Source organism: Salmo trutta, chromosome 2, assembly GCF_901001165.1.
Source record: "Salmo trutta chromosome 2, fSalTru1.1, whole genome shotgun sequence".
NCBI lineage: Eukaryota > Metazoa > Chordata > Actinopteri > Salmoniformes > Salmonidae > Salmo > Salmo trutta.
Genome location: NC_042958.1, coordinates 57,165,012 through 57,179,336, shown reverse-complemented (window position 1 = coordinate 57,179,336; position 14,325 = coordinate 57,165,012). Strand labels below are relative to the sequence as shown.

Genomic DNA, 14,325 nt, shown 5'->3' with positions numbered 1-14,325 from the left:
CTAATTTGCTCACGAAACAGTAATTCAAGAAGATCGAAATGCATATTCCCATGAAACTGATTGAGATCAAATGATTGAGATCAAATGATTGGCATGCAGACACAGTTTGGACATTTCACTAGTAAAACGTGAAGAACTATCATTCATGATTGACAGTGATGATGCCATGGCGTATTTTAAAATTAGGCATGTCTAAATTAGGTATGCCTAACTTAGTATTTGAGGATTTTAAAAATATCAAATATTCTTGTGACAATATTTGTAAAAAAAAAAAAAAAAAAGTGAACTACACCATCAGCAGGAAGGGTATTTCTGTGGTGGTGGTGGGGGGGGGCTACACTGTCCTGCGAATGTCCCACAAAATAGTCTTGTTGTCCCACATTTGGGTATTTTAAATGTGGTCACCCCTGTTAGCCGTGTGCTAACTACTCTATTTGCTAATGGGCCTTGTTGTGAAAAGCACTGACTATGGGATGTCATCTTCTGTACTTGTATGATAACCAAATGGTTTCTGACTCCTTTCGCCTTCACCCCAAAGAGTGAGGTATGGTTTGTGCTCTGGCGAAAACATTGTGCTTCACCAAAATGGATGCGGTTAGAGCTTTGGTGGTGGATAAGATGCATTTTCCCCACATAAGGTAAAAACCTTCAAGATCTGATCAAAGATGCATGTACAGGTGCATCAATCCAGCCCAGTTGAACCTTGGCAAAATGTGGGTGTTTTTCACTCCGAAAGTCAGCCTTTTGAACTTCAATAACCTGTGAATACACCCCCTGAGGCCTAAAGAGCACCAAATGAAGGGACCTGTTTCTTAGAGTTAATGAAGTGGCCTCTATCTTGGAGTTAGCTAATGGAGTGTGGATTATCACCGTTAGGGTAATGAGAGGATTGGGGTGACTGGCTCAGGACAGGTGCGAGCTGGGACGAAGTGGCTGGCTGTGTTATCTCTACCTGACTTTGAGAGCTGCCAGAAGGTCCTTTGAGAGGGACAGTGTGGGCTGAGGTGGGACAGGGCCACTCAGCTTAGCCTACTGGGTTGGAGTGCCTGCTGAACCAGATAAGACTGGGGCTTCAGAAAGGAGGACCTCAGTCTTATTTGCTCCAGAGAAGCATTGGCGGTGTGCTCTACTTTGCTTCTTCGTTCTGCCTGTCTTTCTTTTTCCATTCGTCTTTCTCACTCTTTCTTTCTTTTCTTATCCTACATTTTCCACATTCTCATCTCCACTGAGAAACAAGGGCAAATATTCTGACAATAAATACTTTTTAATCTCCTGACCCTCTCGCTTTTGGACTGTGGTTTTAAATGACTCAGCTGGAGACAGAATGATTCAGTGATTTGAGGAAAGGAAGCAGCGCTAGAGAACAGTGGTACTGTAGGATCATAATGTGCTCGGAGGAAGTCAGTGGTTCGACGTCAGGGTTAACTTCATCAGCAATAACTATGACAAAAAAATGTTAGTCAACAACCTATTTTTCAGGATGAAAAACCAATGATGATAACGAAAGGAGATGTCCTGAAAAACACAGATAACTTTCACAAATGACTCTTCATTTTAGTTGAAGATAATGTAACGGGACGAGAATTCCACATCAGACTAATGGACTTTCAATTTGACATGGAGGCTTCTTTTGATCTCCCTCTAATCTGTTTTGTCCAATAATAAGCATGCATGTCTTTGCAGAATTGAATGCAATCCTCTCATTGATCTTTCAGTTGTGCTGGCTGATTGAGTTGATCTGCCCTGCTCTCCCACACACACAGCTACCAGGCGGTCACTTCAGTCACGCATCTTTCTTTTGAACTGATGCATAGCCAGAACACTTCAATTGCACCAATAAGGTTTACTCTCTCTTACTTTCATATAGGATATGTTTGCTTTGATCACATCAGAAGCTCTATTAACATGCGATCTGTTATTCATCTATGTTGCCGCTCTCGCGATCGGCAAATGCAGTTGCTTTTTCCCAATTGGAACTACTAATGCTAATTTCTGAATATTAGGAGTACAGTAATAATTCTGGCATTGTTGGAAAGTTCAGATTCCTGTTTTAAGAGAATCACTGTTGTTTACCCCCATCACAAGGTCATTACGGGGAGAAAATTAGAGTTGTAGGTCTAAATTGTTTAACCTGAAGCCAAGGCTTTGTTGCCTATATGGTAAACCATGGCTGGAATTGGTTACAATCTGCCACAACAGCAATGTTGCCAGCAATATGAGGGGATAGTAGGCCTATTTGGACAAGTCTATCTTAATGTGGACATGAATGTTGGAGGTAAATATTAATGATTTAATGGAGAAACAAAAATCACAGATTAAAATGTGACTAAAATGACAGTGACTAAAACTAGACAAAAAATGTCGAGAGTTTCTGTCGACTGTTAATAACTAAAACTACGAAGGATGAAATAACTAAAATGGGACTAAGACTAAAAGGTATTTTAGTCAAAAGACTAAGATGAAAACTACATCTAAAATAGCTGACAAAATTAACACTGTTCAACATTGAGATGTAAAACTATTCCGTGGCATTATCAAGGAGTACAGTTTTAGGTGTCACTCAGCTCATTTAGGGTACAATATCCCCACCACCTTAGTCTCCTCAAAAACATCAATGTCAGCTAAAGGGAAAGAGCACGCTCTGTACACAATCCACTTAGAATCCAACCACTTGGCACAGCTCAAAGTCAAAACATTTCAGATGAGCCCACCCCTTTTTTCATCACTGATAACATATTGTATCCCAGTATAGTCTTGAAATAGCCCAGTAGTTGCCCCAGACAGCTGTGAGAGGGGCTAGTTGTCAATGTCACAGGAGGCCACCAGAGCTGTTCTGAGGAGGAAAACTCCTCTGAGGAGGGCCCATCTAGAAGTGGAATACCTGCTGTTGGCCCTGGATCTTGGGGAAGTCCTCTCTCTGCTTCCTGGTCTTGGGCCTCTCCAGGCTGCCCTGCTGGAGGTGCTTCAGTCTGGCTGCTACAGTCGACTGAGGTCCCTTGGATGCCCCTGGTGAGTTGCTGGCATTCTATGGGAGGACAAAAGCATGAAGTCTTATTTGCGCCATGGTCAAATCTGAGATGACACGCAATTCCCAATATAGTGCAGTTATTTTTTGTTAGAGCCTTAAGCAGTGCACAATATAGGAAATAGGATGGCCATTTTGGGTGCAGACAGTCTCACTAGAGCTATCCCTACGTCCTGATCAGTTTTGTCATTTCAGTCAGTAGTGCAGAGTTGTTAACCTGAAACCGTCTCTACCACAGCTCTTTTGACAGCTTCCCTAGTGAGCTGAGACTTGTTTTGATTTGGGAGCAATAAAACAAGACCTTTGACAGAGCTAAATGTGTCACTTGAGCAGTAAGAGTGTTCTGACATTTTTCTTAGTCTGTCAGCGAACCTTGAATTGAAGTACAGATGGCGGATCTTAATTTGACTAGTTTAGTCGCAGGATGAAAATAATCCTGCAGCAGGAGGATTTGTTTGTACACAATGCAGTACTGTGCCTACATTGTACATTAGACTGCAGGTCCACTGGGTACCAGTTCAAGTAGCCTATGAAGGCTACGTGCAGGCTACATTGCGTCTCGTGTGAATTGTTATTTGGATTATAATAAATGGACGTAAGTGTCGGGTATTGTAATTTATTATCAAGATCAGGGGTAAAATATCCCTGGACTGTCCATATTTGAAATGTATAACTAAATCAAGTCAATTGGGGGATTTAGTTATTTGTGCCAGAAGGACTTGGGCCAGAATCGAACCCACAATGACACGGTAGGCCTATATGTGCACGCAGAAGGCAACTGCCCTAACCGCTAGACCACCCCAAGCCACAATTGAACTCAATTTTGACAGTTGATTTCTAAACTCAGGTTTGCTAGAAACCTTAAGATGCCATCTTTTTTGATAATATACACTGTAGATAAAAAAATAATGGGCTGGTTTTTTACCTCACTATTCTCAATGTCACCTTGTCTTTACATCTGATATTATAGGCCTATATGTGATTAGTTTTGATAGGCTACACGTTTAGAAAAAAGGGTTCCAAAAGGGTTCTTCGACTGTCCCAATAGGAGAACACTTTTTGATTCTAGGTAGAACCCTTTTTAGTTACAGGTAGAACCCTTTTGGGTTCCATGAAGAACCCCCTGTGTAAAAGGTTCTACATTGAACTCAAAAGGGTTCTACCTGGAACCAAAAAGGGTTATTCAAAGGGTTCTCCTATAGGGACAGCTGAATAACCCTTTTAGGTTCTAGATAGCACCTTTTTTCTAAGAGTGTACGGTAGGCTATAGTTTAGTTGTAGCCTACTGCGTGGCTGCATTTCGGATACATAGCGGATACATGCAAATAGAACTGTCAGTTGTCATAACAGTTAGTCTATGTAGCCTACTGCGTGGCTGCATTTCGGATACATGGCTGCATTTCCGCTACATTTATATGTCTTAGTGGAGACCAATATCTATATTGAGTTATTAAACTATATAAAATGTCAGTTGTTGATGTGTATGGCTGCATTTCAGATAAATGTTTGTACATTTGAATGTTGCAGTAACAGGACCTAGAAGCCTATAGTATCAGTAGGACATAGCCTTTGAGCGAGCGAGAGAGAGAGAAGGATTCTGATAGCTGGCACTGGTCCGAATGACTCGATTGTCCCCACATGGACGGAAAGAGAACTACGTTTTTTTATAGCTAATTTGAATTCCCTGTTGCGCAGGGAAAATAGTGATCAAATTAAGATCCGACATCTGTACATTATTCCGCCTAACACACTCCATGCAGTATACATTTACTTTCAATATGCACTCCAGCAAATAGAACTGTCAGTTGTCATAACAGTTAGTTTGTTAGAGAATTAGAGCACAGCTTAGTTAGAATACGGATTTTTTTAAATAAAAAAATGTATTTCACCTTTATTTAACCAGGTAGGCCAGTTGAGAACAAGTTCTCATTTACAACTGCGACCTGGCCAAGATAAAGCAAAGCAGTGCGACACAAACAACAACACAGAGTTACACATGGAATAAACAAACATACAGTCAATTGCACAATATAAAAATCTATATACGGTGTGTGCAAATGAGGTAAGATTAGGGAGGTAAGGCAATAAATAGGCTGTAGTGGTGAAGTAATTACAATTTAGCAATTAAACACTGGAGTGATAGATGTGCAGAAGATGAATGTGCAAGTAGAGATACTGGGGTGCAAAGGAGTAAAAAAAAAACAATATGGGGATGAGGTAGTTGGATGGGCTATTTACAGATGGGCTATGAACAGGTGCAATGATCTGTGAGCTGCTCTGACAGCTGATGCTTAAAGTTAGTGAGGGAGATATTTAAATTTTTTATTTTTTTATTTCAGCTTTATTTAACCAGGTAGGCCAGTTGAGAACAAGTCCTAATTTACTACTGCGACCTGGCCAAGATAAAGTAAAGCAGTGTGACAAAAACAACAACACAGAGTTACACATGGAATAAACAAACGTACAGGCAATAACACAATAGAAAAGTCTATATACAGTGTGTGCAAATGGCGTAATGAGTCTCCAGCTTCAGTGATTTTTGCAGTTCGTTTCAGATAGTGGCAGCAGAGAACTGGAAGGAAAGGCGGCCAAAGGAGGAATTGGCTTTGGGGGTGACCACTGAAATATACCTGCTGGAGCGCATGCTATGGGTGGGTGCTGCTATGGTGACCAGTGAGCTGAGATAAGGCGGGGCTTTACCTAGCAAAGACTTATAGATGAACTGGAGCCAGTGGGTTTGGCGATGAATATGAAGCGAGGACCAGCCAACGAGAGCATACAGGTCGCAGTGGTGGGTAGTATATGGGGCTTTGGTGACAAAACGGATGGCACTGTGATAGACTGCATCCAATTTGCTGAGTAGAGTGTTGGAGGCTATTTTGTAAATGACATCACCTAAGTCAAGGTTCAGTAGAATAGTCAGTTTTACGAGGGTATGTTTGGCAGCATGAGTGAAGGATGCTTTGTTGCGAAATAGGAAGCCGATTCTAGATTTAATTTTGGATTGGAGATGCTTAATATGAGTCTGGAAGGAGAGTTTACAGTCTAACCAGACATCTAGGTATTTGTAGTTGTCCACATATTCTAAGTCAGAACCGTCCAGAGTAGTGATGTTGGATGGGCGAGCAGGTGCGGGCAGCGATCGGTTGAAGAGCATGCATTTAGTTTTACTTGCATTTAAGAGCAGTTGGAGGCCACCGAAGGCGTGTTGTATGGCAGTGAAGCTCGTCTGGAGGTTAGTTAACACAGTGTCCAAAGAAGGGCAAGAAGTATACAGAATGGTGTCGTCTGCGTAGAGGTGGATCGGAGAATCACCAGCAGCAAGAGCGACATCATTGATGTATACAGAGAAAAGAGACGTCCCGAGAATTGAACCCTGTGGCACCCCCATGGATACTGCCAGAGGTCCAGACAACAGGCCCTCCGATATGACACACTGAACTCTGTCTGAGAAGTAGTTGGTGAACCAGGCGAGGCAGTCATTTGAGAAACCAAGGCTGTTGAGTCTGCTGATAAGAATGTGGGGATTGACAGAGTCGAAAGCTTTAGCCAGGTCGATGAATACGGCTGCACAGTACAGTCTTTTATCTATGGCGGTTATGATATCGTTTACCTTGAGCATGGCTGAGGTGTACCCATGACCAGCTCGGAAACCAGATTGCGTAACGGAGAAGGTACGGTGGGATTCGAAATGGTTGGTGATCTGTTTGTTAATTTGGCTTTTGAAGACCTTAGAAAGGCAGGGTAGGATAGATCTAGGTCTGTAGCAGTTTGGGTCTAGAGTGTCTCCCCCTTTGAAGAGGGGGATGACTGCGGCAACTTTCCAATCTTTGGGGATCTCAGACGATACGAAAGAGAGGTTAAACAGGCTAGTAATAGGGGTTGCAACAATTGCGGCAGATCATTTTAGAAAGAGAGGTTCCAGATTGTCTAGCCCAGCTGATTGATAGGGGGTCCAGATTTTGCAACTCTTTCAGAACATCGGCTATCTGGATTTAGGTCAAGGAGAAATGGGGGAGGCTTGGGCAAGTTGCTGTGGGGGCTACACGGCTGTTGACCGGGGTAGGGGTAGCCAGATGGAAAGCATGGCCAGCCATAGAAAATTGTCGTGGATTTATCGGTGGTGACAGTGTTTCCTAGCCTCAGTGCAGTGGGCAGCTGGGAGGAGGTGCTCTTATTCTCCATGGACTTTACAGTGTCCCAGAACTTTTTGGAGTTTGTGCTACAGGATGCAAATTTCTGTTTGAAAAAGCTAGCCTATGCTTTTCTAACTGCCTGCCTGTGTATTCTGGTTCCTAACTTCCCTTAAATGTTGCATATCGCGGGAGCTATTCGATGCTAATGCAGTACGCCACAGGATGTTTTTGTGCTGGTCAACGGCAGTCAGGTCTGGAGTGAACCAAGGGCTATATCTGTTCCTGGTTCTACATTTTTTGAATGGGGCATGCTTATTTAAGATGGTAAGGAAAGCACTTTTAAAGAATAACCAGGCATCCTCTACTGACAGGATGAGGTCAATATCCTTCCAGGATACCCGGGCCAGGTCGATTAGAAAGGCCTGCTCGCTGAAGTGTTTTAGGGAGCGTTTGACAGTGATGAGGAGTGGTCGTTTGACCGCAGACCCATTACGGACGCAGGCAATGAGGCAGTGATCGCTGAGATCCTGGTTGAAGACAGCAGAGGTGTATTTAGAGGGCAGATTGCTCAGGATGATATCTATGAGGGTGCCCGTGTTTACGGATTTGGGGTTGTACCTGGTAGGTTCATTGATAATTTATGTGCGATTGAGGGCATCTAGCTTAGATTGTAGGACGGCCGGGGTGTTAAGCATGTCCCAGTTTAGGTCACCTAACAGTACGAGCTCTGAAGATAGATGGGGGCAATCAATTCGCATATGGTGTCCAGGGCACAGCTGGGGGCTGAAGGTGGTCTATAACACGCGGCAACGGTGAGAGACTTGTTTCTGGAAAGGTGGATTTTTAGAAGTAGAAGCTCGAATTGTTTGGGTACAGTCCTGGATAATATGACAGAACTCTGCAGGCTATCTCTACAGTAGATTGCAACTCCGCCCCCTTTGGCAGTTCTATCTTGACGGAAAATGTTATAGTTAGGGATGGAAATTTCAGGATTTTTGGTGGCCTTCCTAAGCCAGGATTCAGACATGGCTAGGACATCTGGGTTGGCAGAGTGTGCTAAAACAGTGAATAAACAAACTTAGGGAGGAGGCTTCTAATGTTAACATGCATGAAACCAAGGCTTTTACGGTTACAGAAGTCAACAAATGAGAGCGCCTGGGGAATGGGAGTGGAGCTAGGCACTGCAGGGCCTGGATTAACCTCTACATCACCGGAGGAACAGAGGAGGAGTAGGATAAGGGTAGGCTAAAGGCTATAAGAATTGGTCGGTCGTCTAGTGCGTTCGGAACAGAGAGGAAAAGGACCAGGTTTCTGGTTGCAGAAGAATAGATTCAAGGCATAATGTACAGACAAGGGTATGGTAGGATGTGAATACAGTGGAGGTAAACCTAGGCATTGAGTGACGATGAGAGAGGTTTTGTCTCTAGAGACACCATTTTAACCAGGTGAAGTCACCGCATGTGTGGGAGGTGGAACAAAAAAGCTAGCTAAGGCATATTGAGCAGGGCTGGAGGCTAGACAGTGAAATAAGACAATCACTAACCAAAACAGCAATGGACAAGGCATATTGACATTAGGGAGAGGCATGCGTAGCCGAGTGATCATAGCGACCAGTGAGTAGCTAGGCGAGCTTGTCACGTCCTGATCCTAGTAAGATGTCATTTTCTATAGTAGAGTAGGTCAGGGCGTGACAGGGGGTGTTTTGGGTTGTTCTATGTTTTCTATTTCTATGTTTAAGTTCTAGTTTTTCTATTTCTATGTTGGGATTGTTTTGGTTGATCTCTAATTGGAGGCAGCTGATCCTCGTTGCCTCTGATTAGAGATCATATTTAAATAGGGTTTTTCTTCCTAGGTTTTGTGGGTAGTTGTTTTCTGTTTAGTGTATGTCACCTGACGGAACTGTTTTCGGTCGTTTTGTTGTTTTGTTAAAGTATATCAATTAAAAGTAAATATGAGCACTATACACGCTGCGCCTTGGTCCCCTTTATATGACCCGCGTTACAGAGCTGGAGACACGGCGATTCAGACAGCTAATGGGCCGGGGCAAGCAGGCTAGCAGAAGGGCCTTAGGGGGACATCGCGATGGAAGAGTCTGTTGTAGCCCCCTCGGACGGTTACGTTGGCAGACCAGTCGTGATGGATCGGCAGGGCTCTGTTTAGGCAACAAAGGGTCCAGGCCAATTGGCAAAATAGGTATTGTAGCCCAAGAAATTGGCTGATGGACCTCTTCAGCTAACAGTCCGATATGCTCTAGACAGCTAGCAGGCCGCGGCTAGCAGGCTAGTGGATGGGCCTTCAGGGGACGTCGCGACGGAGGAGCCTGTTGAAACCCCCTCGGGCGGATTACGTCAGTAGACCAGTCATGATGGATCGGCGGGGCTCTGTGTCGGCAGTAAAAGGGGTCCAGGCCAATTGGCAAAATAGGTATTGTAGCCCAAGGAATGGCTGATGGACCTCTTCAGCTAGCCAGGAGATGGGCTTAGCACGAGGCTAGCTCCAGGCTAGCTGGTGCTTCCTTCGGGACAGAGATGTTAGCCAGGAGTAGCCACTCGGATAGCAGCTAGCTAGCTGCGATGATCCAGGTGAAAAGGTTCAGAGCTTGCGGTAGGAATCTGGTGATGTGGAGATTTGGTGGAGAAAAAGCAGTCCGGTATGCTCTCGGTTGAATCGCGCTGTGCAGACTGGCAGGAGTTGACCGGGCTAAGGTTAGCTGATTACCGCTAGCAGTGGCTAACTGAATACTAGCTAGAAACTAGTTAGCTGGCTAGCTTCTGTTGGGGATTCCGGTTCTAAAGTATAGAAAATAGCAGATCAATACCACATTGGGTGAGGCGGGTTGCAGGAGAGTATGTTGAAATTGAGGTTAAAAATAGAAAAAATATATATGAAATATATACAAAGAAAAAAAAGATATATACACGGGACACGACAAGACGAAGACAAAGACGTCTGAACTGCTACACCATCTTGGATTTATGGGATGCAGATCAGAGTGTAGAATGCAGTCAGTGGAATTAGCAAGGGAAGAAGTAATTAGCTAAATCAGACAGGGGAGTTAGATTGAATGGTATTAGACATTACTGTAGATGGTTGATGGTTGAATTCGACAAGAGATGCACTACGTTCTGTAAAGTTTTCAGCTCAGAGAATTGCTGTATCAAGCAGAATTAGAGGGGACTCTCCATGATGAACAGGGATGTTAGTGGCCCTCTAGGAAACAGCAGTGACTGAAGGAGGGGGACCGGACAGGAGGCAGACTTAGAAGGGTTGCAGACACTGCAAAAGGAGAGGGCCTTATGGGGGGCTTAAGGTTTCCCTTTCTTCCCAAGGAGCCTGAGGTGCAAGGAAGGGTACGGGCTGCAGGGTTTGGCCTCGGTAGTGTGCTGGGCAGTGAGTGGGAAGGGGATACTTTGACAGGGGTTCGCTGAAATATCTGGCAGGTGATGTGTGGTGGAAGGTGGGTGGTGAGGGGTGTGGTGTGGGAGAGTGTCGCAGAGACAATGTTATCATATTGCTAAGGTACACCGAACATCGACTGCAATAAACACAATAAATACGGTATGTCATATTCTCATTTCGTACGTATGCAGCTGCTCAAGGTAAACCATTTTGCAGCAGTGTAACACACTGCAAATGAAAGGACTCTTACCTCTAGTTCAGCAATGATCCGCTCGTCGTGGTCTTCATCTTTAATCGCTGAGGCGGCGATGACGGGGGGAGTGGAGGCAGGGCGAGGGGCGTCAGACGGTGTCCTTCTCAGCTTGACCAGAGTCTTCGGGGCCTCTCCGTCTTCTGGCTCCAGCTTCTTAGAAAAACAAAACAGGGTTGGCATCTATGTGACGCATCTTCATAACATCCGTACAGTACATCCAACAGCCTAACTCAAAGCATCTTCATAACATCCGTACAGTACATCCAACAGCCTAACTCAAAGTATCTTCAGAAACATTCAGAGTGTGCATTTTCATACTTTGATCCACAGGTGGCCGGTGACACCTTAATTGGGAGGACGGGCTCATAGTAATGGCTGGAACAGAATTAATGGAATGTATGTGTTTGATAAAATTCCATTCCCTCCATTCCAGCCATTCCAGTCGTCCTCCCCTCAGCAGCCTCCTGCGGTTTGCAGGTATATCTTTCCCAGCCATCGCTCTCTTACTGTACCTTCTTGGTGTTGACGGTCACTTCTCCAGTGCGATTGGTGGTGAGCCCATGGGCTGATGGGAAGCTGCGGCGAGGAGGGGGTGGAGGCGGCGACTTAGAGGGTTTCTCAGTGCGATACCTGGTTACGGTCATCTCCGCTACAACACACAATGGCATCATATCTTTATAGGACGGCTCAGTCATAACTCAGACACAAATTTTACAACGTGGATGTGGTATTCAGTCTCACCAGATCCGCGTCGTGAGCCCCCCTCCAGCTTCAAGGCAGTGATCTGGACCTTGTTGGGCTGGTGCTCAGTACTGGTAGTAGTGAGGGTACTAGAGGTGGTGAAGGCGCTGGTGGAGGTAGTGACAGGGGTGGTAAACTGAGGTTTGGGGTGGGGTTTGGGGGGCACCACGGGCTTGTTGATCTGCCTGGCAGCGAAGTCCAGGTCTGGGATGGCCTTCATCAGCTCAGCTTGTGTCTCCTCCAGCAGACGGTTGATGTCCTGGGCACTGAACTGGGTCAGACTGGCCCGCTTCTCCTCCCAGTCCCGCTCTGCAGCCTATGCAAAACACATATTTGTCAACCCAAATATTATTGTATATTGGAAATATATTGCGGCTATCATGTACACAGATATACTATACATATACTATACATCTATGCATTTTCCAGAAAATGGTCACACTGGTAAATGTACAGATTCCCCTGTAAATGTGTACATTTAGCAGTGTGAGGAGGAGTTTATATGAATAAACCCCAGGAGGAATGTTCCGCACCAGTCTGACCTCCACGGACACTGATTTGTCAGCACCGCGGCGGCTCGGCAGCTCATCCAGGACCCGGCTTCTGTAGCTGGCTGTAGGGTGGGGATCCTGCTCAGGTCCCGAGGTGTCCGGGTCACTGCCTGATATGGGCATCCAGTTGGCAAGGCTGGCACTGCCACCCAGGTCATTGAGGTTGAGCGGTGGACTGGTCAGGATGTCGAGGTCCGAGTTCTTTCCTGTGTCCTCAGTTCGCTTGGCTGACTGGCTGCAGATGTCGTCCTGGCCCTTCCACAGGCCCTCGGTCACTTTTCTGTACGTACAGGTGGTATACAATACACTAACAACACACACAGCATTGTCAGGGCCCTATTGCATCAAAGCTAGTGACCAGCTTTCTGGGATCAGTCCAAAATATATCTTTTTCATCTGCTCCAAAAAGTTTTTGTTATGAACTGTGCTTTCTCCTTGTACTGAAAGAGTATCATTTTTACTTATCTTGAAAACCAAGTCACCAGTTGAATGGAACCCTCGTAACAATGGTGTTATAACAACATGTTTATATAGCATAGTTGTTGTGTTGAACCATACCTTCGTAGTGTGGTCAGTGTATCGGTCATAGTGTTACAGCGTTTCAGCAGTGTGTCCAGTCTGTGTGGTTCCTCCTTCAGAAACTTGACAGCCTCCACCTCCACCCTCAACACCACCCGCATCTTACTCTGCAGACTGGGGAACTGGTCTGGAGGGAGGGAGGGAGGGACAGAGAAAGACAGGTATAGAGACAGAAGCACCATTAACTCAATGAGAGAGGGAAGGTGTATATTGTATATCTATGCTTGTGTGTAAAACATGCAAGTAGTGTCTTTGTGTCTCCTGTCATGCTCCCTGCTGGCGCTTACTGTACTTTCTGTCCCCTGTGGTTCTGCTACCACATGGAGAAAGATTTCAGGGTATTTAGGTGCATAACCAGTCTGGTATCACAAGTTGGTATACAAGCCTCTCGTTCCACTGTGTGATTTTGTGCTATGATGCCAGACGTGACAACATCTGCATGTTTAGCACCTCTTCCTTAATGAGTTTTTATTTTATTTAACTAGGCAAGTCAGTTAAGAACAAGTTCTTATTTACAATGACGGCCTACCGGGGAACAGAGGGTTAACTGCCTTGTTCAGAGGCAGAATGACAGATTTTCGGTTACTTTCGGTTACTGGCCCAACGCTCTAAACACTAGGCTACCTGCTGTGATACACACTCATATTAGGCACGTACACCTGCCTAATCACTGTCAATGCAACAGATTTGGTCCTTGTGGCAATTATCTAGTAAGGTAATTATATGAGGGGTTAATGTTATTACATCCAAACATTGCCTTACTGTTGTATTTTCCTGTATCATTATCCCCTATTGATATCCTTACTCTTGAGCTCTGTGAGGGTCTCTCCCAAAGACCTGAGCTCCATGCTCTTCTGCTCCACGTCCTGCTCTGTCACCAGGCCATGGTTGACTGACGAGTTCCTCTGGAGTTCCTCCACTGACTTCTCCAGATCACTGTGAAGACCAAAATCAATTGCCACTTGTCTTGTAGCCATGTTATGCAGGCACTGCATGGTTCCAGATCAACACTAAATATACCATTCAGCTTTTTACTATCTGAATCCGTCTGCATTATTTCTTCATTCACACTGACCCTAGCTTGAGCCTGACTTAAAGGCTGAACTCACTGCAGCTGCTGGATGAGCAGCTCTTCCTGGTTGAGGTACTTGAGTCTCTCCTCCTCCACTAAGAGACGCTGCCTCTGCAGAGGGTCCTCCTGGGTCCGCATGGCATCCAGCATCATCAGGCTCAGCTCCGACTCCGTCTGCCTCAGCAGGGACTGCACCGAGTCCTGGTTCTCCAACTGAGAGGGGAGGCATGGACAGATACAAAGACATGTTATTTGGACACACACACAATACGTCAAACAAGCATAAGTCAAACATGCACAACGACAAGTCAACACACACAAAACGGCAAGTCTACACACACAAAACATGAGACACAAACAGACCAAAAGGCAGGCCAAATGCAAAATTACACACACACACAGTTTTGTATTGCTATGCTTGTGGGGACCAAATAATTGATTCCCATCCAAAATCCTATTTTCCCTAACCCCAAAACCCTAACCTTAACCCTAAACCTAACCTTAACCCTAATCTTAAGCTTAACTCCAAACCCCTAACCTTAACCCTAACCTTAACCCTAACCCTAAAC

At 45.1% G+C, this 14,325-nt stretch overlaps 1 protein-coding gene across 5 annotated transcripts in view; it reads right to left on the bottom strand.

Moving 5' to 3' along the window:
- Nucleotides 1–1,157: 1,157 nt before the first annotated feature.
- The window catches only part of LOC115158246 (SRC kinase signaling inhibitor 1), a 37,824-nt gene continuing 24,656 nt past the window's right edge, over nt 1,158–14,325 (bottom strand). For 3 of the 5 annotated variants that reach the window (XM_029706962.1, XM_029706980.1, XM_029706998.1), the window contains 8 exons: nt 13,794–13,969; nt 13,490–13,620; nt 12,664–12,811; nt 12,088–12,412; nt 11,555–11,870; nt 11,326–11,462; nt 10,811–10,966; nt 1,158–3,025 (listed from right to left, as the gene is read on the bottom strand). In XM_029706962.1, coding sequence (XP_029562822.1) covers nt 2,867–3,025; nt 10,811–10,966; nt 11,326–11,462; nt 11,555–11,870; nt 12,088–12,412; nt 12,664–12,811; nt 13,490–13,620; nt 13,794–13,969 — 1,548 coding nt within the window. In that variant the 3' untranslated portion in view covers nt 1,158–2,866. The remainder of the gene's footprint in view (nt 3,026–10,810; nt 10,967–11,325; nt 11,463–11,554; nt 11,871–12,087; nt 12,413–12,663; nt 12,812–13,489; nt 13,621–13,793; nt 13,970–14,325) is intronic. The other 2 variants (XM_029706971.1, XM_029706989.1) reach the window with 2 other exon arrangements.